This window comes from Trachurus trachurus, assembly GCF_905171665.1.
Source record: "Trachurus trachurus genome assembly, chromosome: 3".
NCBI classification, from domain to species: Eukaryota; Metazoa; Chordata; class Actinopteri; order Carangiformes; family Carangidae; genus Trachurus; species Trachurus trachurus.
This window is the reverse complement of record NC_139893.1, coordinates 10,115,504-10,143,474: the sequence shown is the minus strand read 5'-3', so window position 1 is coordinate 10,143,474 and position 27,971 is coordinate 10,115,504. Positions and strand designations below refer to the sequence as shown.

The 27,971-nt window shown below is 41.9% G+C and overlaps 1 protein-coding gene across 3 annotated transcripts in view; it reads left to right on the top strand.

Moving 5' to 3' along the window:
- The window catches only part of dennd2b (DENN domain containing 2B), a 47,039-nt gene that overhangs the window by 3,800 nt on the left and 15,268 nt on the right, over nt 1-27,971 (top strand). The window contains exons 1-11 of one of the 3 annotated variants that reach the window (XM_084000087.1): nt 611-841; nt 9,985-10,083; nt 14,993-16,264; nt 17,808-17,953; nt 21,704-21,825; nt 22,732-22,947; nt 23,350-23,446; nt 23,616-23,660; nt 24,097-24,281; nt 25,257-25,366; nt 25,832-25,901. In XM_084000087.1, the coding sequence (XP_083856213.1) occupies nt 10,010-10,083; nt 14,993-16,264; nt 17,808-17,953; nt 21,704-21,825; nt 22,732-22,947; nt 23,350-23,446; nt 23,616-23,660; nt 24,097-24,281; nt 25,257-25,366; nt 25,832-25,901 (2,337 nt within the window). In that variant the 5' untranslated portion in view covers nt 611-841; nt 9,985-10,009. Of the gene's footprint in view, nt 1-610; nt 842-4,656; nt 4,834-9,984; nt 10,084-14,992; nt 16,265-17,807; nt 17,954-21,703; nt 21,826-22,731; nt 22,948-23,349; nt 23,447-23,615; nt 23,661-24,096; nt 24,282-25,256; nt 25,367-25,831; nt 25,902-27,971 lie in introns of those variants that run through there. The other 2 variants (XM_084000088.1, XM_084000089.1) reach the window with 2 other exon arrangements.

Genomic DNA, 27,971 nt, shown 5'->3' with positions numbered 1-27,971 from the left:
ATCAGATCAGATAATTTCAGGTCCTTCTATCCAAAATGATTCCAGTTTGAGGGGGGGAGTGCTTTCCCAGTTCTGCTCTCACTCTTGGGAGGAGCATCGTGAGGTCAAAGGCCATATTTCATTTTGATTTCTGCACATGTTCGTACAGATAAGCACAGATAAGAAAGTGCAGTGAAGTATGAAGTTGCTCGAAAACTAAACAAGAAAGTAAAAGTACAAGCCGCCTATCTCAGATTCGTATTTGTCGTTAGTTACATTCCTTTAGTCCTGCTTGGTCGCACATTCATCTCCAACAAAATGAAAGACATCTTTGTGTTGGTGAACTGTGTTCCCAGTGACCGGTGGAGGATTTCAGCATGACAATGTGTTGCAACATGGACTCTTCCCAGCAGCAGCACAGCAGCACAGCAGCAGCAGCAGGGACTGAGACTCTTGAATATTCATCCACACTCCTCAGCCCACCATGACAATAAACAAGAGGACAGAGGCTGAATGCCAGGGGAAGGGGAGAAAGAGCAGGAGGAGGAGGAGGAGGAGGGAGGGGGGGGTAAATCCCGAGAAAAGTGAGGGGGGCAAACAACCAGTGTCCATGGAAACAAGTCCAGCCTTCCTCTCCTGCAGCAGGGCTGTAAGAGGGGAGGCTGGATTTTTTTTCCTCCTCTTTTTTTTGTTGTCGGTTTTGGTTGGAAAGACATGAGTCGGAGTTTATTGAGAAGGGCAGGTATCCGGCAAAAGCGGCCAAAGTTTTTCAAGGCGTAGACGAAAACGGGAATTTGTGCGACGCGAAAGGGATTATAATCTCAAAATGTCAGCAGCCATGGATGTGAGGAGAAACTCGGAGGTAAAAGAAAGCCGCCTGCTCTTTTTTTTTTTTTTTTTGAACCGGTATAGACGAGCTCACAGGAAGGTTAAACTTTTAGTTAGCAGCTGTGCTCACCGCCGATAACAAGGCTCCGAGACAAAAGCCCCTAACAAAGGTGTTGTTAATAATAATAATAAAAAAAAAAGTTGCAAGGTGCGTTTAAATGTAGTCCTAATCTCCGTGTGACCATATTTGGTCATCGACATGTTAAACGATGAACTGCAGTAAGCAGGCTAAAACAACAGACTGTGTGTATGAGTGTCTGTGTGAGAGAGAGTGAGTGTGTGTGTTTTTAGCTGACCCCTTTGAATGAAGAGAAATGTCCCAGCGGATTCAGGCTGTAACTCTGTGGATTGTAATTAGACCAAGTTATTATCGCTTAAAGATCCACAAAGTCAAACCAGCAGATAAGTAGAAACAGAGCAGCTCTGCAGATCACATCACTTAGCTGTGGTGAAGTTTGGACTTTGGGAGTTTTTTTTTTTCTTTTTGTGTGTGTATGTATGTAGCCTATTGCATGATATGAACCTTAACTGTAGCTATAATCAATAATGTAGATAAGTTTGTAACATCCCAGGAAAATAAGGACACCTTAACACTAGCTACTTTACACTGTTTATTTAATCCCAAACATTAATGAAAACTAAGATTGAGGTTATTGACAGTAATTTTTACATTAATTACATAAACTGATAGAAATGACTGACAATCATTTAGCTCTAGTTGCAGTATTGTCAAATACACCCATTGAATTAATAATAAAACATCACATTTTGTCTTGTAGTCTACAGATATGGACCCATGAATGACTCATTATTTTATAACATTGAAACATATACTTGTTTATTCATTTATTTATCTTTTTTTCACCATTAATCTTTTGAAATGTGGATTCTGGTTCAGGTTTAGGTAACCAAATGTTAACGTAACCCAATAAGACTTTTACATCACTGACAAAAGCCTGCTCCAGTACTTTTGTTGAAAGATTTGTATCCAACCTTCATGTTTATATGAGTTCTCAATAGATTACATCTTAAATCCTTACGATCTTATCTGATATAGTATAATGCAAACCCTATGATGGGACTGGTTTCCTTTAGCTCTATTGTGCAGATCAAACAATGACCCTCCCCTCTTTCTTTGGACGGGACTGTCAACATAAAGCTATTGAGGAACTTTTTCCTCTGTTGTCCGTTCAGTCTAACAACAGGAGTAAACTTGGCCTGTCCCCAGTCACTCTTAAGGAGACTGTTGCTCACTCAACATCCCAGTAAAAGGTTTATTTTTGTCTGACCATCCATTATTTACTGAGGGTTGCTGATACTGGTACTTAAACATGGCTGGGAGTCTCTGAGAGTGAAGGTCTGACCACAGAGCAGTTGTTAAAGAACGGTTCTGTTCAACATCTTGTTTAAGGGAACCTCAGCCACAGGTCTGTTAGACTTGGGTTTGGGGGGGGGGGGGGGGGGTCTCTGGAGACTTCTGTAACATATGGTTTTAGCAGATTTCCCAGTCAGGGATATTATCCAGTGTTTTTTAGATCACAAGACCATCTCCCTTAACTTTACCCCAAAGCTCTACTAAAGATATGAACCACTGAGTGAATGTCGTCTTTGATACCAAGAAAATCTGCTTCCACGTTTCATTGGTTTTCACGGAGGCGTTTGAGCTGATGTGCAAGTACATATTCATGTGTGCTGGAACCTTAAAATAAGACATTATTATGTAGGTATTGCTTTTTCGGTTCAGTTAAATAGAATAATACCAGTGTCTGTGGCACTGGCAGTACTGAACCGTGTTTCAGTTTACTTTGGGTTTTACATTAACTTGTCCTAAACCTCACACCTAAGTCATACCTGTTCTGTTTCAGAGTAGCACTCAGGTGAACTGGCAGAGCACATAATAATACAAACTGGTAATAAGGATCTTGAATTAGCCTACAATCATAACGACTCATGCAAGTGAGGATGAGCAACAAAAGTTGTCATCATATGCATGATGGTATCACTTATGAAATCACTTAAGCATAGTAATCCTAATGTAAACACTGGATGCCGTTGAGCAATTTAAACTGAGTTTTCATTCATTTCTTTTCCTTAACACGTTTCTCTCCTTTTACTTTACCCAAGTTAACATAATGCTATCGTGATAGAAGCAGATTTTTTCATCAAGGGATGACTTTGCACATCATTGTCCTATTTCTTTATCTTGACAGTAGTGTCAAAGATGACTGTAAAATAACTCTTTTTAATATTGAAACATCCTACCATTGATTTTTTTTTTAAAAGGGAAAAAAACAGTCTTCCATTTTGAAATGTTAACCTGCTTGAAGCTAACAGAGTAGTTTAATATACAGCTGAATTCCCAATAAAGCTCCTCTCATTCACTTTCTTTTTTGTTTCTGTTGTCTAACAACAAAACAAGTATACAACGGCTGAAACATCAAGACTATACGTGTTAAACCAGTTGTCACTTCCTGCTGCTTTTCGCTGCCAAAGTCCTGATTTTGTAACCATGGCTTTATCTGACAAAATCACTAAACACCTCAGTTAGAAAGGACAGTGAGGTGAAACACGTGGAGGGAAAGCCCAAAGTTGCACTTGCAGAAAAACTTTCTCATATGGAAAGTAGCTGTTTGTCCATAAAGATAAAAGAGTCTGGACTTGTTGCTTTGTCCTTTTATTTTAAAACAAATAAACCAAAAAGAGTAGCTACATGGGCATAAAATTCATAGCTACGCTCATTTGCACCAAGTCACAACAACCAAAGGGGAAACTCCAACACTAACCAGTGGTGAAAATCCATGACTTTCAGTCAGTGACTTCATGTTTATAGAGCTAGATCGCTGGTAATGTACAGCTAATCTTTGTTTTTGTTGATGCAGTGTTAAACTCTGACTTTGAGACAGACAAACAAGAATACATCTCATTGTCTATCCTCTTACGTCCTTGGAAAAGACTTTTGTGTCAAAGGTCTGCTCTCTGACACAAATTCTAGCCCCCCTGCTGCAGCTCAGATGGATATAAGCCTGTTTTCCACATGCCTGCCTCTGCAGCTGTGCATGCACATATCTAGGTTACACAGAAGGGTTTTTCCTCAAGGAGAAAATATGCCATGAATACACTGAAAAAAGATGAAATGGCAGAAAAAGGAGATAAAAAAAAGGAAAAAAAAGAAAAACGATTCCAAGAACTGGCTCCACCTGGTCAATTGAACTACACACCAGCAGCATGGCAAACCATGTGGTGGCGTACAGGGCTAATTACACAGGTATGGCTATGTGCAACTGCCAGTAGCATCAACCTTGGTTTTCTTTTACATACAGACACATAAAGGCTGTCGGAGCCTGAAACGGCCCCCCAGAGGGGCATATATCCAGAATGTGCTGCAGTATTTCAGTTTCAGATGGAAGTTTTTGCTTTTTCACCTTGTTGAGCCTCCACTACAAGGCTGTATGTGTGTAAATCTCATGTGTACAGTGTGTTGTAAATATCTTTATGTGGACTGTATTAAGATAATCAAGAGCTGCATCCCCCAGAACAGGAATATTAATGCCACTCCAGTCCCACACTGCAAAACTCGCATGATCCGAGAATGAAACAGCTGAAGTCTCTTTTTGTCCATTAGGGACAAGACTGGTCTTTCTGCAGATTGCTGAGACAATGGCATGTATCAGTGTGTGGGCTCATGCTCTCCTTTCTGCCAGTGAGTTGTGACGTGTGGAAAGAGTTGAGAATTTGCAGAGATTTTCACTCCTTCCTTTGCCCATTGCCTCTTGGCTGCCTGTAAACTCTGCAGTGGTTTTAAAAACCTTGAAGTCAGGTTGCTGGTCAGCAGAAACGAGCAGGACGAGTCGGCCTAGATGTAAGCAGAAGAAGACAGTATTAGTGTGCCTGTGCTTTTGGACCTTGTTGTGTCTGCTTGTGCATATTTCAGGATCAACAAAGATCTTAAAGCGAACCCAGCCACAGGTCAGTGAGTGTTTGTCCCATTATGACGTCACAAAACTATTACATCGTGCTGGGCTCTTGCAGACTGAATATCAGGGGCCAGGTGCTGAGGGAGCGCATTTTTTCTGTGCAGTCTTTGTTGAATGAGAGACAGAGGCTCTTGGCATCAGGTCCAGGTGTTTCTGTGTTTTCTTTCACCCTCTGAAAACATTCTTTAATATTTAAAATGCAGCCGCAGCCTGATGGATAGGGCAAATATTAGTACATTCCTGCATGTAGTGGAGAGAACTGTGTATCAGATGATCTGTCAAAAGTGACAGAGCCAAGGACGTGCAGACTCTATTTTGAAAGATATTTTACCTAATTGAGTCTCTCCCTTTGAAACCCACACACATACACATGCGCATACTTACACACCCACACACACACAGCTGATAAAAGACTTACTTTTTAACCACATGTCCCTCGCAAGGATGTATTGAACACAAAGGGTCCTTTTATTCGAGCCCAAATAGTCTAATGGAGACACTGTTGTAGTCTCATTTCATGAATATGCTCTTGTTGCTGAGGAAAATATGCGTCATTGATATGCCTCTCGTAATCAATTAGTAGTTCTGGACATCAGCATGACAAAAAAACCTAAAGTGGTTAAGCTAGGCCACAAAGATGGTGGTATTGAATGTCTTCAATTGACAGTTTGGCTTCACAGATTTGTTTTTAAGTCAGAGCCAAAGACAGGGAAACTCGTGGATGTCTTTTTTCTTCTCTCTGTGTTGGGTTTAAAGTAATGGCAGTAACTTCTGGAAATTAAGGGTTTATTATTGTCCTGTCAAGATGTGATGACAATGACTTACATCAAGATACCACCAGTGCGTGTGTGGGCTACGGAAAACAATACATGGTGGTGTTCTCACATCAGTCATATACTGCCAATGCATGTCGCCGACCTGACTTTATAATTACTCATGTTTGTTACATGAACTGTCGTATTTTCAATGCAGGCCATTAAGGATGAGGTCAAATAACTTCATGGTTAATGAAATATTAATGAGTTTGTTACTTTTTATTTGACTTATTTTGAACATAGGGTATAAATTTAGTTCAAACCATGTTCACAAAGGAGAGGGAAGTAGTATTCAGATTTATGCCTTTTTCCTCACTTTTCCTCCATTAAATATCCCTATTTTATGTATATAAATATCCAAATAAAACCAAAATAACACCACACTTCCTCATTCAGATAACTCATGAAATACCTGTGTGTTTATAAATCCAACATGTCACTGTTGTATTTATGTAGAAACTCACGCACTTACATATTTTGATTATTATATTCCAGTTTATATTATATAACTGTAGATGAAACAGCTAAGTGTAATGTGAAAGAACTTGCTCAAAGCGATGAAGTCACAGAGCATGGTCACATGACTTGGCCGTTTCCCTCAGCTCCACTGAGCTTTCTTAACTTATTGTTTTCTGGCTCAGCTTCACTGTTTTGATTTAGTTCCACTGTTCTCATCACTGTTGTTTCCAGCTGCAGCGTTCAGCTTGTTTCATTGAAAATTACCCTCATGCATGCTACCTTCTCAGCACCAAACAGGCGGCTGACACAGTTGGCAACTGTCTGGTGAACATAGTGGAGCATTTAGCAGCTATAGAGCCTGATAATTACCCCAGGAGTTGGTGAAGACCAAAAACAGAGCGAAAAGGAGTGAGAATATTTGCCTTGTTTTGTTTCTGTTGGCCAGATACACACTCCAAACACATGATAATGTTACCCTGTAATCTGTATCAACTGTATTAAGATCTACTGAAGGACCTGGTGCTTTCCACACTGCAATTTCCTGAATAACACCAGCTCCACCAAAGTGTTCCCTCAAACATTTCTGGCCTGTGTCACTCTGTTTAACACCGAACACATAAACACTAATCAATTTTGAGTGTGTCATCATCATTATTGAAGGAATGCTCGCCATCATCGTAAAGCTCCTCTCACCGTGAACTGTTAGCTCGTCTTTGGTCCAGATATCTCAAGAGAAAATTTGTCTTGAATGTGGTTGAATGCACTTTAAAGGTTCTCTGGAGCTTTCTTCCAGCTGGTTGTTTACAGGCTGTGATTTTGTGTAAGGAGATGGTATCGGACCTCAGGAAGTCAGTTGGCTAACGCCTTGGTGTTTACACTGTAAAGTCCATCTTGGGCCTCTGTGACCCATTTCTGTGTTTGCAGCTTTCTCGGTCCAAAATAAAAATAAAAATGATGACGTTAAACACATAAACATTGTTCTTGACTTAATATAACTAAGGCGTGTAGAGCTGACTTCATTTAAAGTATGAAGTTTCATCTTCTCCACTCCTGACAGCTGATTTTTCTCATTTCCTTCCCTATTTTTATTTATTTTTTGATTTACATTTGCTTTGAGGCGTTACAAAGTGAAAAGTGACAGAAGGTCCATGTTTTCATTCAGAGAGGAAGTCAAAGGGAATATTGAAAATTACTTCCAAAAACACACTATTTCTTACAGCAGGTTAATCAGAAATAATGTCTTACACAGCTGCCTGGGTGTCTGAATTCTGTATAAGCAGAATACTTTAATTTAACTTAGAGAGCAGGAAAGATTGTGTGACTCAAGCTTTGATTATTTTTTCCAATTTTAGTTTTCCAGAATGATTTGCAATGTTACAGATAAATGATTTAGCTGATTCACTGTCATCAGCAAAGCATCTCCTCACAAACCAACCATCAGGCTAAGGCTGTAAATGAAAGCCCAAGGCTCTCTGATCTATAGAAATAGTTTGAGAATGACTCCATTGCATGAAGACTGTGACAGCAGACCTGTGCGCCAAAACTAAAAATCATTGCATTTTCCGATAGTCATCTAAAACACAGAGTGACAACTGGAGAGGACGGTTGTACGCAGAGGACAACATCTATCTTTGTGTTTGGTGAAAATAATGATGCATGGCCAGTCCTCTTAGTGCAGTCACAGTTACGGGAAATAGCTGACAGCAGGAATGCTCCCTCTCTCTCCTCATCTGTCTCTATAGGACTCGGCTGCACTACTGGTTGGCTGGCTTCTTCATACAACAATTTCCTGTAAACAAGTCATGCTGCCAAGCACCCTCCCATCCTCCACCTCTGATCTCTAGGGATCTCTATTTGACCTCCTTATGCACCAGAACAATGGCTTTGAGCCTTCTTGAAAGGGTCAATGCAGCGTTTTAAAAAGTGATTTTCAAGGGCAACGGCCTCCAGTTTGAAGGGACTGATGGTCTCATTTCAGATTAAGTCCAGGAAATGTTTATTATAAGGAAGATGTCTTAACAGTTTTTTTTCTGCTGTCAAGGATTTTTCATAGTGTTATATTTTTGGGATGTTAAATGAAGTTGATCCTCAGCCAAGCCTGTCCACAGAGCTAGATATTACTACTCTCTGTGCTCACACACACACTGCCTAATTTTTAAATAACCCCTGTTCTCATATACATGTTTTTCTGTTTCTGTTGTCTGACAACAAAAGTATGAAACAGTGACTGGAACGCAGCCCATTAAAACTACACACTGATTTCTAAACGCTTTCCAGACAGCTGCTAAAATCCTGATTGCACAAAACTGGATGTACAAGTTCATGACAAAGACTGTGTCATGATTTAGGCTCTATTCCCTTGTAAAATCATCGCTTGGAGAGAATGTTACAAAATATCATTCTCATTTGTCCCTCAGTGCACAACCTCCTGTCAAAACTGCTGGCAGATCTTTCCAAACTAGCCAAGATTTGTCCATAAAGTTTCTAGATTTGTTGCTTGTTACTCTTTTTTTTTTTGAGGAACGGTCAACGTATTTTGAGAAATGTAGAAACAAATGTGTTAAATTGCCAACAGAGCGGGCTGTAATTGACCAAAGAGACTGTTTATCCACCTCAGTCATGTGGCATTTGGCTGACCAATGGTCCCACTATGATCGTTCAACTCTATCACTCAGTCAGTCAATCACACATGGACATTAGCAATTATAGGGTTTGGCCTTGCAGAGGTCCAGCCAAAAACTATTGGATAACATCCTGCAAAATGACAACATGGCTGTAACATTGAAAATGTTTGAAACTCTCAAGTATCGGTCTCAATTATTCAGTTTTGGTCAGGCAATGCTAAACATTAGTGCTTTAACAGTGCTTTTAGACAGTTACCTGACGGCAGCAGGTCTGCAGCCTCTAAATTCTACTTTTAGTATTTATTGATGAAATCATGCGTAACAAACACATGATAGCTTCAAAATCTCTACTCCAACCTCTGTGCCTCTGGACACATCAGGCTGCTCAGTTATCTATTCTCTTGGTTTATGTGTAATAGAACCATCAGTGGGGTAGCAGCAGCTACATCAATAATGTCTCTCTATCCAAATTTCCTTTATGGCTGTGATCCAAACGTGGATCAGGACCTTGTTTAAATATTGTGTGTTTAGCTGTGTCTGTTCCTGTGATGTAGTTCGGTGTTGTATAATGTGAAAATAGACAGGTTTTATGTGGCGGAATATCTGTGTCTGCTGCTGCACAGTTCATCTGGCACAACTGTGTCTGCATGCTGTGTTAGTTATGGCACTTAACGTCTGGTTTGTTGAAAATTGTCTGCAATGTTGACACTGGAGATTCAACATGGCAGATGTGGTGAAGTGAGGTACTCTCTAGGAGTTTTTATTAGCTCGCCTTATGAAAAGTTGTCAAGTGCAATAGTGTCACCTTGGGCTCTCATGTTAATCTGTGACTGGGGCACGTGAATGTTGGATTGAGAGTATAATCATTTTGATCATATTATTATAACCCCGCTGTTTTTACAGGAACCTTTGTTCACCTGTCAGAGTCATGAATTGACCTGCTCAGAGTGATGGCACTCCCAGTTTTCCCGTGTGTTCGTTAGAAGAATGTAGGTCATCTAGTTTTTATGTAGCACAGGATTAAAACCATAACAATATTGGATATCTTGTTTCTCTACGAGATATAACTCTATAAAATATACTGTATTTGAGTCATTTCCAAGTACTGCATACAGAAAAACTTGAACAACTGTGGAGCCTTAGTTTTAATACTGTTCAAAATCAAACAGTGTTTGTTGTCTTTGCTGAAATGCTTGGCACGCTGGCGTTTTTCAACTGTTTCACATCTTTGTGTTTGTCCATCAGGTGAGTGGGCGGTTTGCAGACAAACATGACTGCCAACAAGAGTTCCAAGGCTGTGGCTCGTACAGGAGGGGGTAAAACTCCCCGGGACGCCCCCGACAGGTCAGTGACATGTGGGACACTATGGGTTGGTTAACGCTCACTTCCACTTACGTCATGTGGTTTTGGAGTATTTCATTTTCAACCATGTCTTCCCATCAGTAATCAGTCTTAAGTCATTTTTCTTCTGTATTTTACTCATGGAAAAGAACCACCAATGATTTTCAATCGTGATAATTCTCCCAAATCTTTGGCAAGTACAATCCTGTATCCTGGACAAGGGCCCCATCCAACTCTGAACTGTGAGTAGTGAGCTGAAGCTTGTGTTAGCATGTTGAGAGCTGACAGTGTCCTGCAGGGAGAGCAAAAACAAACTTAGAGAATGATATGTGATATCTAGACTATTCATTCCCACACTCTATTGGCGCGTTTCCACTACATGGTACCGGCTCGACTCGACTCGACTCGGCTCGGCTCTGGTACCAGGTACTATTCTAGAGAGCGTTTCCATTACAGGATAGTACCGGCTTTAGAGTGGCCGGTCGTCATAGCGACCGGTGGCGCTTAACAAAATAAAACAAAACTATAAACAGGATTTTCCCCGTGGTTATGCCACATTTTTACCTTAATTAAAAAGCTCCGGAGTAATTTGATAGCTTACTACATGACTTGTGACTTGTTACGAGTGAGAGCGGAGGCTCTCTGCCTTCACCTGGCCTCTCACGGCTGAAAACCAACCTTGCAACATCCGTTACCTGGCCGCAGCCCCCCGGTGTCCCAGCTCTCCTCTCCTCTCTGCTGCACCGCCACACAAACAAGCTCCGTAACTGTAAGCCTTTGTTTTTTACAGTTAAGACTACACATCGTAACATCGTAACATCCTATGTGTTATATAAAGTTATCCACCGCTCCGTATTGATTTTTCGCCGGCTTCGTTGTCAACAAACCCACATGGCCAGACGGGGAGAGGAGGGGAGGGGCGGGGGGGACAGCGACAGCGGAAAAGCGACCAGACTTGCATAGTTTGTTCATTTTAAAACATTTATTTATTGAAATGTGGTGATATCTGATGATCCGCGGCCACCGGTGACGACTCTCTGACCAATCAGCAGTCCGCAATGTTTACACGTCACATTTTAGTACCGCTTCAGCCGTTTTGGAACCGCGGCTGAGCAGGTACTAAAAAAATAGTACCGGGTACCAGATTCCAGGTACTTTTACGTAGTGGAAACGCAAAAAGGCCGAGTCGAGTCGAGTCGAGTCGAGCCGGTACCATGTAGTGGAAACGCGGCTTATCACCCTGTCCATTCTTAACAAGCTCAAAAGTCTCAAAGGTGACAGGCAGTTATAGCTACAGATGATCATCGTCCCATACACAGCTGGGAAGTGTCATCTTTATACGGCTTGTGACAGACTGATGGTTATTTTGTTAGAAATTGTGCACCTGTTGGTGTTTCATATAAATATATATCAATGCGTGGCTGGTGATAAAAGCAGAAACAAAATATTTTTTTCACTTTTAACACTGAATCTGACGTAGCATGTGGCAGCTGCTTTGTGTAATTGCTTGTTGTGTCAACTAGGCCTGTTGAAAGCAGCAGTAACAAAGACCAACATTAATTATACTGTTGATATTAATGTTAATATTATCGAGAAGTTTCATTCATTTGTTGGTAGAGGTGCACATTTACCACTGAATATGTGCAAACCTACAGTATTGATTGTAAAGGAATGGTTGCTTTTGTATGATAATTGTGTATTTAAACCAAGTCTCTTTTGATACTTTTGATACACTGTGGTAAAACCTTATTAACAGCTTATGGTCCTCACATTACCCACAATCCTTAAAGCTCATGTTTAAAGATCTTGAGGCAAAGATGCTCCGCGGCTATGTGTGTTTTTTTTTTTTTAACACATGCAGAGGAATTAGTTGTGTTAGATAGTGCTGCACTATTTGTGCCCCGAAACCATGAGATCAACCATGAATCTGTCTCTGGGACAAATTACACCCGCACTGAACTGTTTAGCCTCAAGAGGCACACACATAGAGACGTGCAGCAACATGGTGGGAAAAATAACAATGCAAAGTAAAGAAGAAACCTGTGACGTGTTCTCCTCTTGCTCTGTGATCTTCTGTCAGGGAATAATTGCTGCATTTACCAAACAGAGGGCCTTCTTTTGCCAAGTGCCTAATGTTGTTATTAACCTCAGTGATCGCAGTTAAAAGCAAACCCGAGAGGTGTTTTAGCAACACAAAACATATTCAAAGGACTGTGAGAGAAGAGAGGAGAGAGAGAGAGACTTCGACTGGTGTTTTAAATACTTAGACATGCACATTAACTGGAATTAAATCATTACCTGATATGTAAACAAATAAAACTCTTGAGTAAAATGATTGCTAGGTCGGAGATTTATGACTGTTTATAACTTAATAAGTGAGTGAAAAGGCTTGGTGTAGTAGAGTTTACATATGTTGAACTATAAGTAGTGAAAGTGCTGGTGCTCTGAGCAAGTCTGCTCTCTCCATCCTGGTCAGTAAAAGGAAGTGGCTTGTGGTTAGCATGCCCTGGAAGCCTGAGTGAAAGCCAGAGGCCAGGTTGTGACTGGCATCCAGCTCTTTGTACAGTACAGTATGTGTGGCCGGCCCAGCTGAAGCTGACTAAACTGGGCTTATTTTTACAAGCAGGATCCAGACCACTAGAAACCCCTAAAAGTCCCCAAGCCCTAAATAGACAAAGGTTCTGCACATATTCTCTCTTTTTGTGATTTTGCACAGCAGTTTGCACTTTAATTTACACCATAAGAAGTAACTGTAGCGAATCAAGGCTATAATATTCTCCTCTGCGGCTGATTTAACTTATGATTAAACAGTTGATTCAATCTGCAGCTTTGTAAACAGATCAGGTTTAATTACACTGTGGTTAATGGGATTAATGGCGTACAAACAGCCAACGGGAAGTCCACAAAACATGAAAAATAAAGCAAAGCAAACATATATTTGTGAGATATTTAAATATTGTCATCAATTCACTATACACAAAAGAAAACATAGATTCAGTGTCTTTTTCTAGATAGAACTTCTTTGAAACATTCACAAGACACAACAAGAGGCCAGTTCGAGTCTTTTCTTTCACCTCATCTTGTTACTGCTTGTTTACTGTCACGCTGGTGGAGTCAAGGTCGAGCGCTGAATCCTCCCTGCGTCTCATTTGTGAAATGAAAAAAAAAAGAAAGTAAAAACCCCCACGACCATCATCCCGAAAATTGAAAATTCATACTGTCGTCATTTATTCAATAAACTGCTCGGTTACTGGCAGTAGAGTTGTATTACTTAGTGTTTGGTCTGGTTGCTAGTAAAACATTCCCACTGATACTGAGGTTCAGAGGCACCGTTGGCCTTCTGCATTAGCCATGCGCCTTGGCAGAGGCTTAGTTAGGAGCTTTGCCAGGGAACCAGTAAGATTTTAATTTGCCAGACAAATTCTAATAAGTCCCCAATGAACCACTGCAGCATGTCATATTTAGGACGGCTGATTTATGTCAGAACACTCAAACTGTATTTTCCTCATGAAACCATACGGTCTGTTTGACTAAGACTGGGGTTTGAAGTTTGAAGTGGTGGAAAGTAACTATAGGCTAAGTATACAATCTTTAGGTTCCTGTACTTTACTAGCTGCTATATTTCCACCAGTGTTATTTTAACTACTCTACATTTCAGATGGATCAAGCTCGGGGCTCTACACATAAATTTGTATCTGGACCACCAGAGCAATATTTCCTCTCTTCCTGACTCTCAAATGGTTTCATTTCAGAAACAGTTCAAGCCATCAGAAAAGTCCAAAAAAATGTGAAAACACTTTGTTTTACTGTTTTCCTCTCCCATAAATCATCTCAGGTCAGTTCATACAACTGATATGTCAGTCATAGTAGTCACCGTGCTGTGTGTTTAAAAAGAGTTCTGGAGGCTAAAGCAGTAAAGATTTCAAGTTTGTCATCTTGAAATCTCATATTTCTTCAAGGGACGTAAGATAAGCTGCATCCATCATGCTTGCAGCTTGCAGGTTTGCAGCTGTTGTAAAAGTTTCCCCACCCTGGAGCAGGAGGAGTGAAACCAGGGAAGGGCACATAGGTGTGAAGCGAGATCTGTCCCAACCTGCACTGTTGGATCACAGTCCGCAGCCCTCAGCTTCCTCCTCCTTCCATAACGCTTGTTATTCTAACTCATGGCTGTGACATCAGATCCCCCAAAGCTTCGCTTTCGCAAGAGGCAGTCGACTTCCAAGTTATGACAAAGACTATGAGTAGTAAGGTGTCGTGGAGCTAGACGGAAATTTTGTCTTGCTTGGAAATCTTTAAGGAGGTGAGGACCGTGAGAAAGTGTGTTAGTGTGTGTGTGCGTGGGTGTGTGTGTGTGTGTGTGTGTGATGAACACTGGTAGAGTCGGCAGTGAGAGTGGAACGACTGAAGCACCTAGTATCACTCAGCTGTAGGGATCAGGAAAGGCTCTGAGGACCAGAGAGGAGCAGTGAGACCAGAACAGGTAAGACCGCTGTAATAAATTGTGGTGTCCGTGTGAGGTCCAGGGTGATTCTCCGCAAGTTATTTTGATTATGTGGAAAAATCCACAGTGGCATTTTAATGTAGCCTGTATTTCCTTTGGCCTTTATTTTAATCCCATGCTGCCAAAGACAGAATACTTTCCTGTGGTCTTTTAAATAAGTGGCTCAGGTTTTCATTCGGCCTTTGATCTTGGAAGAGAAGTCAAAACTTTCAGCTGATTCTCTAAAGTTTTCACCCATCTGTTCCACATTGAGCTTTGTTACTTTTCATGCTGTGGGGCTGAGTGGATTCGTTGACAACTCTTATTATCCACCTCTTGTATTCATAGCCTGAACTGTTGTTTTGTTTCCAGAGAAAATGTGTGTACTTACAGTTAATGTTCACACCTTTTTCTTTCTCTGTCTTCCTTCAGGTGCCGGTCTACATCACCGTGTCCTGTCCTCTCTGCCAGCCAGGCGCAGAGCCAGCAGCCGCTCCTCGGAGACAGCGAGAACTCTGGGAAGCAGAGTAGGTACGTCCGCACCGACGGCAGGTTCCTGGTACGTGCTGGCTGGAACGGCAAGACAGCCAGCCTGTGCAGCGGTGCCTCTCTCGCAGCTGACCCCGAGCCCCGAGGCTGCCTCACCAAGTCAAAGAGCATCAGCTGCCTGGACAACAGGCTCTCCATCTATAAGCCCCCCACTCAGACCAAGTGCTGTCAGGAAGGTCAGGAGCAGGACACACAAGGAGATCTCTCTGCGGGAGATGGACTTAACGGTAGGCCGCTGAGCTGGAGCACACTCTCACTGGGACCGTCCTCTAACCAAGGCCACAAGCGCACCCTCTCCCTCACCCGGTCGGTAGCCGGTGTCCCCCCCGCCACCATCCGCAAAAAGATCTCAGAATGGGAATGCAGACGGGTCGCTCTGCCTAGGATGAGCTTGTGTCTGGATAAAAGAGGGGGAGAGCGAGTCGGGGGCAGCGAGGGCTGCCCGAGCCTGCTCTCTTCTCCCTGTAGCGAGAAGACTTTTGACTTTAAGGGGGTTCGCAGGATGAGCACAGCTTTCTCCGAATGCTCCTACACAGAGACGGAGGAAGAGGAAGGGGTTTCGGACAAAGACGGCCTAGGTCGCTTCCAGAAAAGGATAAGCAAGACAGAGTCCTCGGGACCCTTTGTACGTTCCCTGTCTGCTCGCAAGGAGACATCAGCAGTCCTCAACAGGATACAAAAGATAGAACAAGCCCTGAAGGACAGTCCGAACGCACCACCTCCACGTTATCTGAGTAACTGCTACGCTCCGGACAAGACGAGACAAAAGTCTTTTGTGATAGGCGACGACTTGGACAGTACATGCACCAGTAAGCGCAGCAGCATTTGCTCGGTGGCCACTGAGCCAGATGCTGCTCCGATGCCTGATAAGCTCTCCAAACTCAGACAAAGATTTAGTGTGAGCTCAGCCCGGTCCGAGAGTCCAGAACCGCCCGGTCAGCAGAGCTCTGTCGGCACACCGGTAAACCCCTTACCGAAACCCAAACGCACTTTTGAGTACGACGCCAAACAGGACCAAAAGGGCGTTTCACCATCCAATGGACTACCTCCAAACAGAGGCTCCGAGTCTCCCCCGCCTCTGCCCTCCACGCCTGCACCCGGCATGACACGAGCGCCAAAGACCAAGGGGAGCGCCCCCATGAAAATCCAGGACAGGTGAGGACATCAGTGTGTTTGTGTCTGTCCTGTAACTGACATGTAAATACACAATGGCTCAAGCGTAGTGGGCTGTATCAGTTTGTTTCCCACAGTCTTGCAGATTTGTGTCATTTCTCTTGTATGCACTACTGCTGTATATACTGCTATGTTGTATATACTGCTGCTGTGAGCAATACATAACCAACTGTTTCTGTACAGCCTTGCTTTTAGGGGTAACATACACAGAATCTGTATTTGCACCAACTCAGTTTTTCATGTTTTGTGTTACCTTACATTAAAATGACTGTATCAGGAGAGAAATACTTTGATGCACAACTATTTGGTGCTATGAAATAATTAAGATGCCTTTGAGCCATTTTTGTTTTGCAAAAAAACAGCCAACCATGTCTGAAGGGCTTGGGAGGAAGCTGCATCACAGACAGACGTGTTTGCTTTGTTAGTGTTGTAGTTTAACAAGTCACTGATCAGTGATCAGTAACTGCTCTGATCTATTCTCATTTGTCTTTTAGTTTAAACACCGTTGAAGGTTATTAATACTTTCCACCTCAGGTAAAGTGCGTCATAGGGTGTCATGAGGTCAGTGCATACAGGATATTGAACATAAAAGCAACTCGCACTAAAAATAACTGATGTATTGTGCAGACTATTTGAAACGTTACACAGCTTCCTCCCAGAGATCCATGATGGTCTATAAAGAGATCTTATAATTTAAACCCACACAAATCTTGAGTTTTTACTTCCTTGAGAAGAAGTTCACTTATACCTTGCTGCGTATAACTGACAATACTCTGGTTAGTGTAGTTTATTTTTTCTTTATTTCTGAATTGAGGCTCTCACAATCAGATGTCCTGTGTTTTTTTGTGTGAGGGTGGGGCCTCCCCAGATTGCCCCTATGTGAAATGGGGATGAAATCCTTAAACAATCTTCCCTCGGACTCTGTGTTTAACATTCCTGTGGCTCTAGCAATTTCAGACCAAGTTTAAAAGCCACAAGCTGTCGATGGCGCGACATGACTGTAGATCCCTGCACTAATGTAGCTCAAGTTCTTCCAGCGCTGCCTTGACATGTGATGTTTGCCTTTCATTGTACAAAGAACACGGAAATAGTAAGATATCTGCATGTTTACTTGTGACTTATCAGGAATTTCCTTGTGATTTGAGCCCATTTTGATCATGATGTGTCTCTCTTTTTTATTTCTTTATTCAATAATTAGTACTTCTGATTTAAGGCTTTGAGGGATAAGACAGTGGGTTTGGACGTGTGTTTATATCCACTAAAAGTATCTTCACCACCTGTTGAACCTTTCTCTGTTTCCAGATGGCAAGTGGAGACTGTTAGGAGTAAAACTGTCTGTCTGGGCTATTTTTAAAAGCATCTGGATTTTTTCAGTCCGCTCTTATCTGTCCTCTTTGAGGCAGACACTGAATTGAATCTTGCTTATTCCTTCTCTTTAAAATGGTCTCCGTGGATTTATGCAACAGTTTTTCTGCATCTTGGTCTTTTTTGACTCCTTCTGTTGTTGTTGTTTTTTTTCTCCCAGGGAGTCATGTGAGTCGGAGGATGCTGCGAGTCTACCATCTTCATATCCGTCCTCACCAGCAGAGAATGGCACACTGACCACAGACACACGGACTCGACCCAGTTCCAAAAGCACTTTAGTGGAAAATGCCTATGAGGACATAGTAGGTAAGCACATCGGCTCAATGGCTTTGAAACAGGAAAATGTATTTGTAAATTTATTAATCATTAGTCACTTTTTGGGGTAAAAAAAAAAAGACAAAAAAGCATCTTTAAGGTGAATATATTCTAGTTTTCTATGATATTGAACATAATATTTTTTGTATTTTTGTATTTACTTTGGCTTTGGGAAACTGTATTTCAACGTTTTTGACCATTTTCTGACCTTTTATGTACAAAACAAACAATCAGTGAATCAAGAAAATTATCAATAACGAAAATAAGTACTGACTCATACCTGGGAAATCCTGTAATTTTGAACATTTGTTGAAATTAAGGCATTGGTAGTTTATGATCTTGAGTACTGATATTGCATTCTTGGTGCAGTAGGTGAAACTGCAGCGCTGTGTGTAGAGTTTTCAGTGGGAGGATTTTGCATTTTACTCCAGCTCTTTGCGCATGTCATGACTTGTTTATTATAAATTAACAGTATTGACATGTGTGTTGGTTTGTGCTAGGAACTTTCAAGATAAGACTTAATGTGATGTGACCATGATGTTGTTACTGTCAGTTCAGATGTTGTGAAAATGAAAGCCCCTGTGCAGCATGGCCTATTGTAATAAGAATGTAAGTGGGAGTACCTCCAGCATCTATCTGCCTCATGCTGAGGTGTAGGGTGCAGGTATTGTTATCAATATTAGCCCCCTCTGACTAAACCCATGGCAAGGAAGAGCTTCATTTTATTGCTAAATACTGATTTGGTCATCCTCCCATGTTGCAACCCTTCTTCGTGACACGTTATGTTTCTCACTGTAAAACGGGCCCAGCCCCGTTCTTCTCTGAGATAATGTGTGTATGAAATCTGCACATGGTGTGGAGCCAAATTCCTTTCCACTAGCAAATGACCCCAGGCCTTCTGCACAGTCCAGTTGCCAGCTCCCCCAGTGCATACTTAATGTGGTGGAAATGTGTGTCAGTGTGAGTATAGTCTCATGATGAAGCTTGGATTTCAGATGCAGTCTCTCCAGTTTTCACACTCGCACATAGTTTTCATGACAAATGCTCAGCGATGACCAAATAAGGACTGATTTTTATATCTGCAACAAGGATTGAATTTCAAGTAGCTATGTTGTTCTTGAATCAGTGATCAGTTTGCTCATGAGCTTCTTTTTTTTTGTTGTTGTTGAAGCTGAGGATGTGCAGTATTCTCAGAGGGAGCGTCAGGGCATGACTGATTTTCATGTGAATCCCAACAAAGCCTCCATTGTTCATCCAGCACCATGAACGTGGAGTTCTCAAGTCGGAGACGCACTTTTTGCCAATCTCTGTTTGTTCTCCGACAAAAACATTGTCTCTGAGTGAGTTTGAAATCGCTCCAGCTATTTCAAAACAAAAGCTTTCCAGCTGAAGTCCTTCAGTAATGGAGGAGAGCAGTTTCCACCACCACCACTACTACTATGCAGTGGTTTTACAGGTCAGATGATCCACTTGAGGAGCAGCCACAGCAGCAGGAAATAAGCCATGTTTTGGTCCCTGTGTGCCCTTATTTTTTAACAAGCATCTAACACTGAGAGCTCCACATAGTTCCTGAATGTCGAGAGGACAACTTGGCTTCCTCAGCTTGGACAGTTTTTGAAGAGGAGGACGCTCACTCTTTAACTTCTGGCACCTGCACTTGATGTTAAGACGTTTGACTTGAGAGTGCAGGTCGTTTGTGACGTACGTGTGTGTGTGTTACTACAGTTGCGTGGAAGATTGCGATATCAAGCAATTGTTGTAATTGCTTTTAAATGGGACTGATGGAGTGCCAGTAAATGATCTGTACACACAGACAGATGAATCACTCCCCGTGCACAAACTAGTGCTATGATTCAGCTGTCTGCATCATCCGGCTCCAGAGTGTGTTACATTTACTGTCTTCGTTTGCACAGGTGCTGTCTGCTCTGGGAACTAATCTAGGGGACTGGTGTATGTAATGAGTGATTCAAACTTTATCAAACAACACCTCGGCTACATAACACACAGTTGGACCTATGACTGTTTTTTTTTTCTTCTCGATACAATGCTGTGTAATTTCCCCAGTGTAGTCACAAGCAGACTAGATTCATGACTGACACACTGTGTGGTTTTGTGATGCTGCCAGATGTTCTTCCAAAACTGCAACCTGTGTTTTGAGTGGTTGAGCGGTGCCACTCCACAGAGGCTTGTCCACTTTACAGATAAGCTGATATACTGACACTGTTGGTATAGTTTGTTCAGTGCCTCGCCCTGCCCACAGAGTCCATTGTGTACACCGAAAATGTACAATCACAGTGTGCAGCCGAGGTGTGTCCCCTCCCTGTGTAATGCTCTGTGTCTGGGGGTGTGTTAGAGCGAGGTCTGGATGTTAGTAATCAGAGGAGTAGATTAGTACCCTCCAGTACGTAAGAAGCTATATAGACATATCATTTTCTCAGCAGGCTCTCATTACAGTATTGCTTCAGTTTAATGGGGTAGCAGGGCTACATGGGGTGAGACTAAGCCCTCTTATTCTGCTCCTCGGTTTTAATGATGCACAGAAAATCACTCCAGTAAGCTAATTTACTGCGTGACACAACATGACGCTCGAAAGGTCCCCGGCAGTGTATGTCAGCTGCGTGTGTGTGCACGGATGTGTGTGTATTTACCCCAGACAGGTTCAATAATTAACCTTAAAATAGATAATAGAACAAAGCCCTGCTTGTAGGTTAATCTTCAATGTTTTTAAAATACTCACTCGCTGTTTGAGAAGCGGAGTTCATCGAGTTTTCCACTGAAGCACTCAAGAAGAAGGAACCCAGCTACCAAATAGACTTTTGTTCTTTCCTTCTGTGCTGACAGATAACGCTGCTTTTCTTTCTTTCAAAAGTTCCCCTCATGCATTTCGACGCCATCTGGCTCTGTTTTTGTTCTTCACTGTGGTTTCTTCACTTTCTCACAACCTTTTTCAGACCCTGCCAAAAAACTATTCTCAGAGCACATGTCTGAATAGACATGGACTGTGGTGTTACACAAGTTTTCGCTTTATTGAAGTTGGCCCTCCGCCAGGTGACATCAGTGAGAGCAGTGCAGTGTAACGTTCCTTGTCTTTCCTTTTTTGCGATCATTGACTGAGGCAGAGCAGTGTCTGTCTGTGGTTATTAAAACTTCTTGGAATAAAGAATTTTTTTTTTTTAATTAACGACAATGAATTGAAAATTTGAACCCTGGTCTGAGCATGAACTATGGTTTTTAAACCTAATTGCTCCTGCTATATGCACATTCCCACATATATACTTAAGTGTTTCACTAGAAAATTGATAAAAAATAAAATAATTGGGTTATTTGAACAATTTTATTACCAGACTCGAGAGTCTTAAGAAGATGAGCCTCTGCTCCATCTCTTACAGCAGACAGTTTGCATGCCTGGACAGTGACTCATCAGCAGTGTTGTGTCCAGAAGTCTCAGCTGGGCCCATGGGGCCTGCGGGGCCCGGTGCCAACAGTAACTGTTTTGAAAAAAGGGAGTCCACTTGAGCCAGCTGGGAGTGACCTTTGACTTACCTTTCATGACTCATCTCTTCTCAGACTAACCATAGGGAGGCCCTCTCGTGCCCCTGACACCCTTTACTGCCGTCTTTTTTACCCTTTTTGACCCCACAGCCTCGTCTGCCTTGTGTCGGAAAGCAGCATCTGTTCACGGACAGTTGTTGGCCAACGTTTTATCTGAACTGCATTGAACCTTTCCCTTCATCCCTACAGAGAAGGAGAACCCGTATGAGGATGTTGACCTGAAACGGAAGAGTTTGGGTCGGAAGTCGTGCCTGTTGGACAGCAACAGATCTTGGAGCAACATGGACAGGAAGCTGAACTCTCCACCTCAGGTAACACATGGATCAGCAGGGATCAGCAGCCCTGATGTGTTTTTTTCTTGTAGTAGATGTGTTTTCTGGCTATTGTGAATCCCCCTCAGTGTGTGTCAGTGCTAAATACTGGACAAGATCTTTTCAAGAAACTCACACCTCATTTGCGGCACTCCAGGAAACAGTCTGATGTGTTTAGACCTGGTGATGTTTCACAGAAAGGCCCGTCTGCAGATTTAGCTTCCTCTCTTCAATGCTCAAGCGCTTGTCTCACTAAACAAAGAGAGGACTTCCATCATTACTGGTGGTAGCAACAAGTGTGGTTTAATGCTCCTGGTGCAGCGTCTGTGTCTGCTGTATCCAAACAAATCTGTTTTGTTTCATCATAATCATAAATTATAACGGGTTTCTGCACAACAGGTCCTCTGCTGCCTCTTCTATTTCCATTATTCCCCTTTTGTTGATAGATTTTTCATGAGCTGTCGCTGTCAGCACTAACCTCTGGAACAAATACATTGTGTTTCCAGTGACTGCTTCACAATAGAAGTCCCCTTGTTGAACAGCTTTAACCCTTTTCATGTTCAGTTCTGTTTGAGAGTGAACAGTTAACAGTGAGGCTGATATTAATGACATGAAATTAGAAATAGTAAAGTTGAGGTTCATGCATTCATTGTTTCCTGTGAGAATAGTGGCCCCCACCGTTAACGGTAAAAACTACTGAATGAAAATCTTTATGATTATAACTTAAAAGGAAAATATCTTGATAATGATTCATAAAACCTTACAAATAAACAGTGCTGACTGGGTTGTGTTTTCCTACTAATCTAATTTCCTCTCCAGGATAATCCAGACTTTCTAATATAATCTAATTAACTCTAAATGAATAAAAGGCACTAAAGCTTCCATATTTCTATTTCCTCCGACTAGTTGCCTTCCAAACCCAGCAGCCAGTCCCTACGTCTGACTGGTCAGAGCGACAGGAAGAGCCACCGGTTGTCCCAGTTGTCCAAACGCTACAGCCACGATGAAATGCTGCTTCTCCCTCAGAGGGGTGTATCACCTTCACCTTGTGGCCTGCTGGACGATAGCCTTTGTAGCACCAGCGATACCCTCGCCTCACACAGGCACTGGAGGATCCCCAAGGTATACACACGGCTAGATCCTACTCAAACACCTACGCTAAGTCCTAGCAGAGCTCTCTGGCTGTGTTCTCTTGTACTTTCCTGCTTCACAGATCTGCTTAGGTTTCACAGTCACCGTCCGAGCAGCTCTGAATCACCGCTAATTCCTCAGTTTGGAAAAGATGTTTTTAAAACACATTGCCTTGATGCATGTAATTACTGCGTGGGTTTCAGCCCTCGTGGAGCCTTTTCTCAAGAAGTCTCTTTGAAGCTTTTCAATTTTACCCTTAAAGCACATCTACATTGTTTTACACTGTTACTTTTGGCCAGGTATACCCCCTACTTCTTCTATATTTAGGATATAAGAAAAGCCAAACTTTAGATTCCCAGAGAGAACAAAGAATTTCCCCTTGTCTGCTCACAGCTGGTCCAGAGGATCAACTCCATTTACTGCACTAAACGTGGGAAGAAGAGGCTGAAGAAGCTGTCCATGTCCAATGTTGAGACTGCTTCTTTGAGGGGTAAGGGCTCTGTGTGTTCCCTTTATCCACTGGCCAGATAAGTGAGTAAATATTTGTGTCTTAGCCACCCACATAGAGTTCTCACTATATACCCCTGACGTAAACACATTTGTGGAACTGAACCTTTGACCGTAGCAAACCTTCTTGTCTGTGTCATGTCTGCCCCCAGATGACAACAGCGAGAGTGAGAGCGACTCCGATGACAGGTTCAAAGGTGAGCGTTCATATGGGGTGAGGTGCTTACGCTTCTTCTTCTTCTTCCAGCTTTGAATTTATTTGGTCTCTCAGAGTTGTTTTTCTCAGCGCTTTTTGCAACAGCCTTTCCAGTTTTTGGATGCAACAGTGTGACCTGGGTGGACCGGACAGACCACAGAATTGTAATTTGCCATATGCACAGATTATCAGGAGACCACACAGCATTTATCATGTCCAGATTTCGTGACAGGAGCGAACACTAATGAGATTTAGTGATGTTTTCTCTCTGTTTTGGACGCTTTAGTGGCGTCAGTAAAAATGAATTACACCAATCTGCGCATTCCCCCAATTGGCTGATGGGTAATTCCCCATGAGATCTAGATTTACACACTGGAGTGTATTTTATTTTATTTAACATCATGATGATATGTTACAATGCTCACTTGTCTCCTCAGCTCACACCCAGAGGTTGCTGAAACTACAGTCCATCCTTCGCCGGGCCCCCAGCTACCGCACACTGGAGCTGCAGCTCATTGAGTGGCAGGAGAGAGAGCTCTTTGAGTATTTTGTGGTTGTTTCACTAAAGAAGAAGCCCAGCAAAAACTCCTATTCCCCAGAGGTCACCTACCAGTTCCCCAAGGTAAAAAGCATGAAAGTCAAACCTGAATCCTGTTGCAGCTGCTCTTTCACGTCTTACACCTGACATAACAAGAATCCTCAGCGACTGAATTATTTTCACAGGGAGGAAAAATTGACAGTAACTAAAATACATGCACAGACCTCACCAGTTGTTTTAGGTGTTTTAACTCAAGAATTAGAAATCGCTCCACACATACTGACTCAGAGCCACATTATTATGAGGAGAAACTGATTTTAAAAACACTTGCTCTGCTGTCTTATCCTGTCCAGGTGACTGTGGATGGTAGAAAAATATACAATTAAGCAAATAACCAAAAGCCATGTGGACAACAGCAGCAATGATGGCAGCTTTTAAAACGTATTTGACATAATTAACATTGTGTGGACAACTGGAGATTAGGATAGAGATGAACTGTTGATTTTCAGTCTCCACAAGCAAATGTAATCCAGTTAAGTCATAATTAAACAGTCTGGAAGATGTAAATGTTAATGCCACAGGATTAGAACGAGAGCTAATTACGTATTATAGGCTCTCTAGCGTTTTCCCACTGTGAGCTTTTTCCTGCACAATTGTGGATGCTGGAAATAATGTTACATTAAATAGGATGTTTAGCGTTGCAATTGGCTTTTTACACTTTATTGTCTAGAATGTGCACAATAAAAAGTTGTACTGTCAATTAAGATTAAAGCCTGTGGAGCCCTGGGCGCCTGTTTATTGTTAAAAAAAAATGACCAGAATCTATTTGTGTGGCAGGGAAGTGTTTTTATTTATTGTTATTTAAGTTTTGGTTCAGCAGACGTGCCCCCTGGGAAAAGTAGATCTCAGCGGGCCAGAGGAGGGACTTGTTAATGAATACTGGAGGGGGCAAAGGTTGAACCTTGTACGGGAGAAATGATAGCCTGGTCATTTAGTGGTCAGACTCACACTGAAAGACAAGAAGCTGACTGCGATGCCTCTTCCCTCCTCCTCTCACAGCTAGAGAGGCCCACCAAGCAGATGAGGGAGGCAGAGCAGAGGCTCAAAGCCATTCCTCAGTTCTGTTTCCCAGATGCAAAAGACTGGAGCCCTGTCTCTGAGTACAACAGGTATGACCGTGCATAACTTTTAAACCTGTTTCAAAAACATCTCAGTCAAATCAAAGCAGCAGAGACCAAGATATTATTTACTTTTAGTCTTATTATTTACTTTAGTTTTAGTAATGAATCAGAATAAACTGGCTGCTCTTCCCATAATGCAACACGTCATTGAGGTTGTTTTCTCCGACTTCTGTTTCCAAAACCACAGAGCACTTTGTCTGAGTTGTGTGTTTCTCATGATGAGTAGAGCTAGTTGACTCTGCTTTGAACTTTGCGTCATCACATTACACAGTGTCGGCTGTTGACAGACATGTAAATTAAGTTTTACAGGGAACATTAACTGTGAACTGTAGTTTAAAAAAAACATTAACACAGATTATCTTTTTTGATCATCTTTCAAGTATGTAGGATAAAAATCAATTACGTCAATTTTCATGTGTACACATTTGTTTTTTTTGTTTTTTTTAAACACAGTGAGACTTTCTCCTTCATGCTGACGGGAGAGGATGGCAGCAGGAGGTTCGGGTACTGCAGACGCCTGCTGGTAAGCCACTGGTTAACTCTCAGTCCTCTGCTCCCTGTTCACACCCTGCTGAGCCCTGTTTGTTGTGACTGAGCTTTTTGTGTGAACATGTGATACTGTTTTCCTGTGGAGCATGACCATCCACTGTGGCAGCAGGAAACAGATCATATAGACAAAAAAAAAGAGGGAGGTTGGTTTTACTTTACTTATGGTTTTAAAAGTATATATATATAGATAGATATATAATTTCTTTTGGTTAAAACTGGCATGTATAACATCCACAGACTGATTATTATGGAAGCTAATCAGCATCATAGTCCAGGGACCTCCCATCCTCTTGTTGTTGTTCAAGTTTTCCCAGGAAATACCTTTGGTTAGCAGTAGTAACAGAAACATCTGGAATAGCAAACATTCACACCACATTGCTAGAATTTTAGTCACTACAAAAATGCACTTGAGTGGTTTGATGTTCAATGTGTAAATCTCTTGAATATGAATTGACATAAATGTATCTTACAGAGAAATAACCACACACTACTCAGGCAGGGCTGATTCAGCAAATATTTCATAATCGCCATAAAGTGGAGGAGAATATAATACAAGGATAATTGAAAATGAAAGCTATGATTGACTCATTCAATTTAACAAGAGTTTCTCAGGAGAGGCAAAGACAAAGAGAAACCATGAAAAATCCAAACTTTGTCATTGTGGAGCATTTCCTCTTCATAATGAGGCCGGAGAGTGCTTTGAAGTTTTTTTTTTGTTGAGTTTCCCATTTAGCTCGCGGGTGGAGAGCGTAACTGAGTGGGATCAGTGAGCGGTGGTGATTTTGTTTTGTCACTTGGCATTTCACAGTATGTTTACAGTACTACAGTGTGTATGTTCTCAAAGGTTTACTAGGAGCGTCTTCACTCCCTGTGTGTGTGTATGTGTATGTATGTATGTGCTGGGTTACAGCTGGACATCTTTCTTTTTGTTCCGCTCTGCTGCTCTCATGCTTCATCTGCTCTGTTGATCTGAGATTCATCTTGATAGAGGCAGATTTTAATGAAGGCAGAGGAAGAGGTGAGCTGCTCTCCTGCAGTAACTTTGTTTCCTCCCTGCTGTCTGTCCAGCAGTTGGCAGTAACCACGCATTCCTGAGGACTTGAATCAAGCACCACATAGTTGATTTAATCATCCATTTGGAAAAGCGGAGGAGAAACAAGAGGAGAAAATTGTATACCTAATATGGACAAGTGGATTGGCGTTTCTTGAGAGCCTGTGTTCATTTGTGTCTGTGTGTTTTGAGTGTCTGTGCGCCTGGTGTCTGGAAGCACATAATGGTGCATGAGAGTATAGAGGAAAGTAGATACGATCAGCGGGAGCAGATAAACCACCTGTGTTTAGGAAGTCGGTACCCACATGAAAGACTTTCACCTCAGATGACAGACTAGATGCAGTACTTCACCGTCAGTATTTAAACAACTCATCTACCATATATGATATTATCACAGTCAGACCCTTTTTATAGTTGAGTCTCAGATAAATTAAATTTAGAGTATTATTCAGCCTGTGAAAAGAAATGTATGATCGCTTAGTAAAGCCTGAGGAACTGTAACTTTAACATGGAGACTGCATTTTCTTAGAGGTTGTTGTTGTTACGGATAGGGGTATAATATTTGAAAGATAAAGACATGGACAGTCTAACAAATGTTAATATTTACTTGCATTGCAGAAAATAGCACTGATTTGGGGAATTGACTTCGAATCAAATCAAATGAACTTTATTTGTCCCACAAGGGGAAATTTGTCTTGGGCAAGGGAGTTGTAACAGCTGCCCTGTACATGCAATACATACATACGCAGTACATAACATACACTAAAACAGTAACAAAGGCAAACATATCCAAGAGAAGAGAAAGAAAGAAAGTGTGGTAAATAGTTTAAAATACTTATAATACAAGTTCTGTTCACATTTTGGCATCTGCAGCTCTAATTTTGACCATTTCTTTTCCAATCTGTCTCTTGTTGAGTGCAACGCTAAAATGCTGTACTGCCCCTTTAAGGGCATTTATGGTATGTTTTCAAAACACCTGTGAATGTGCAGACA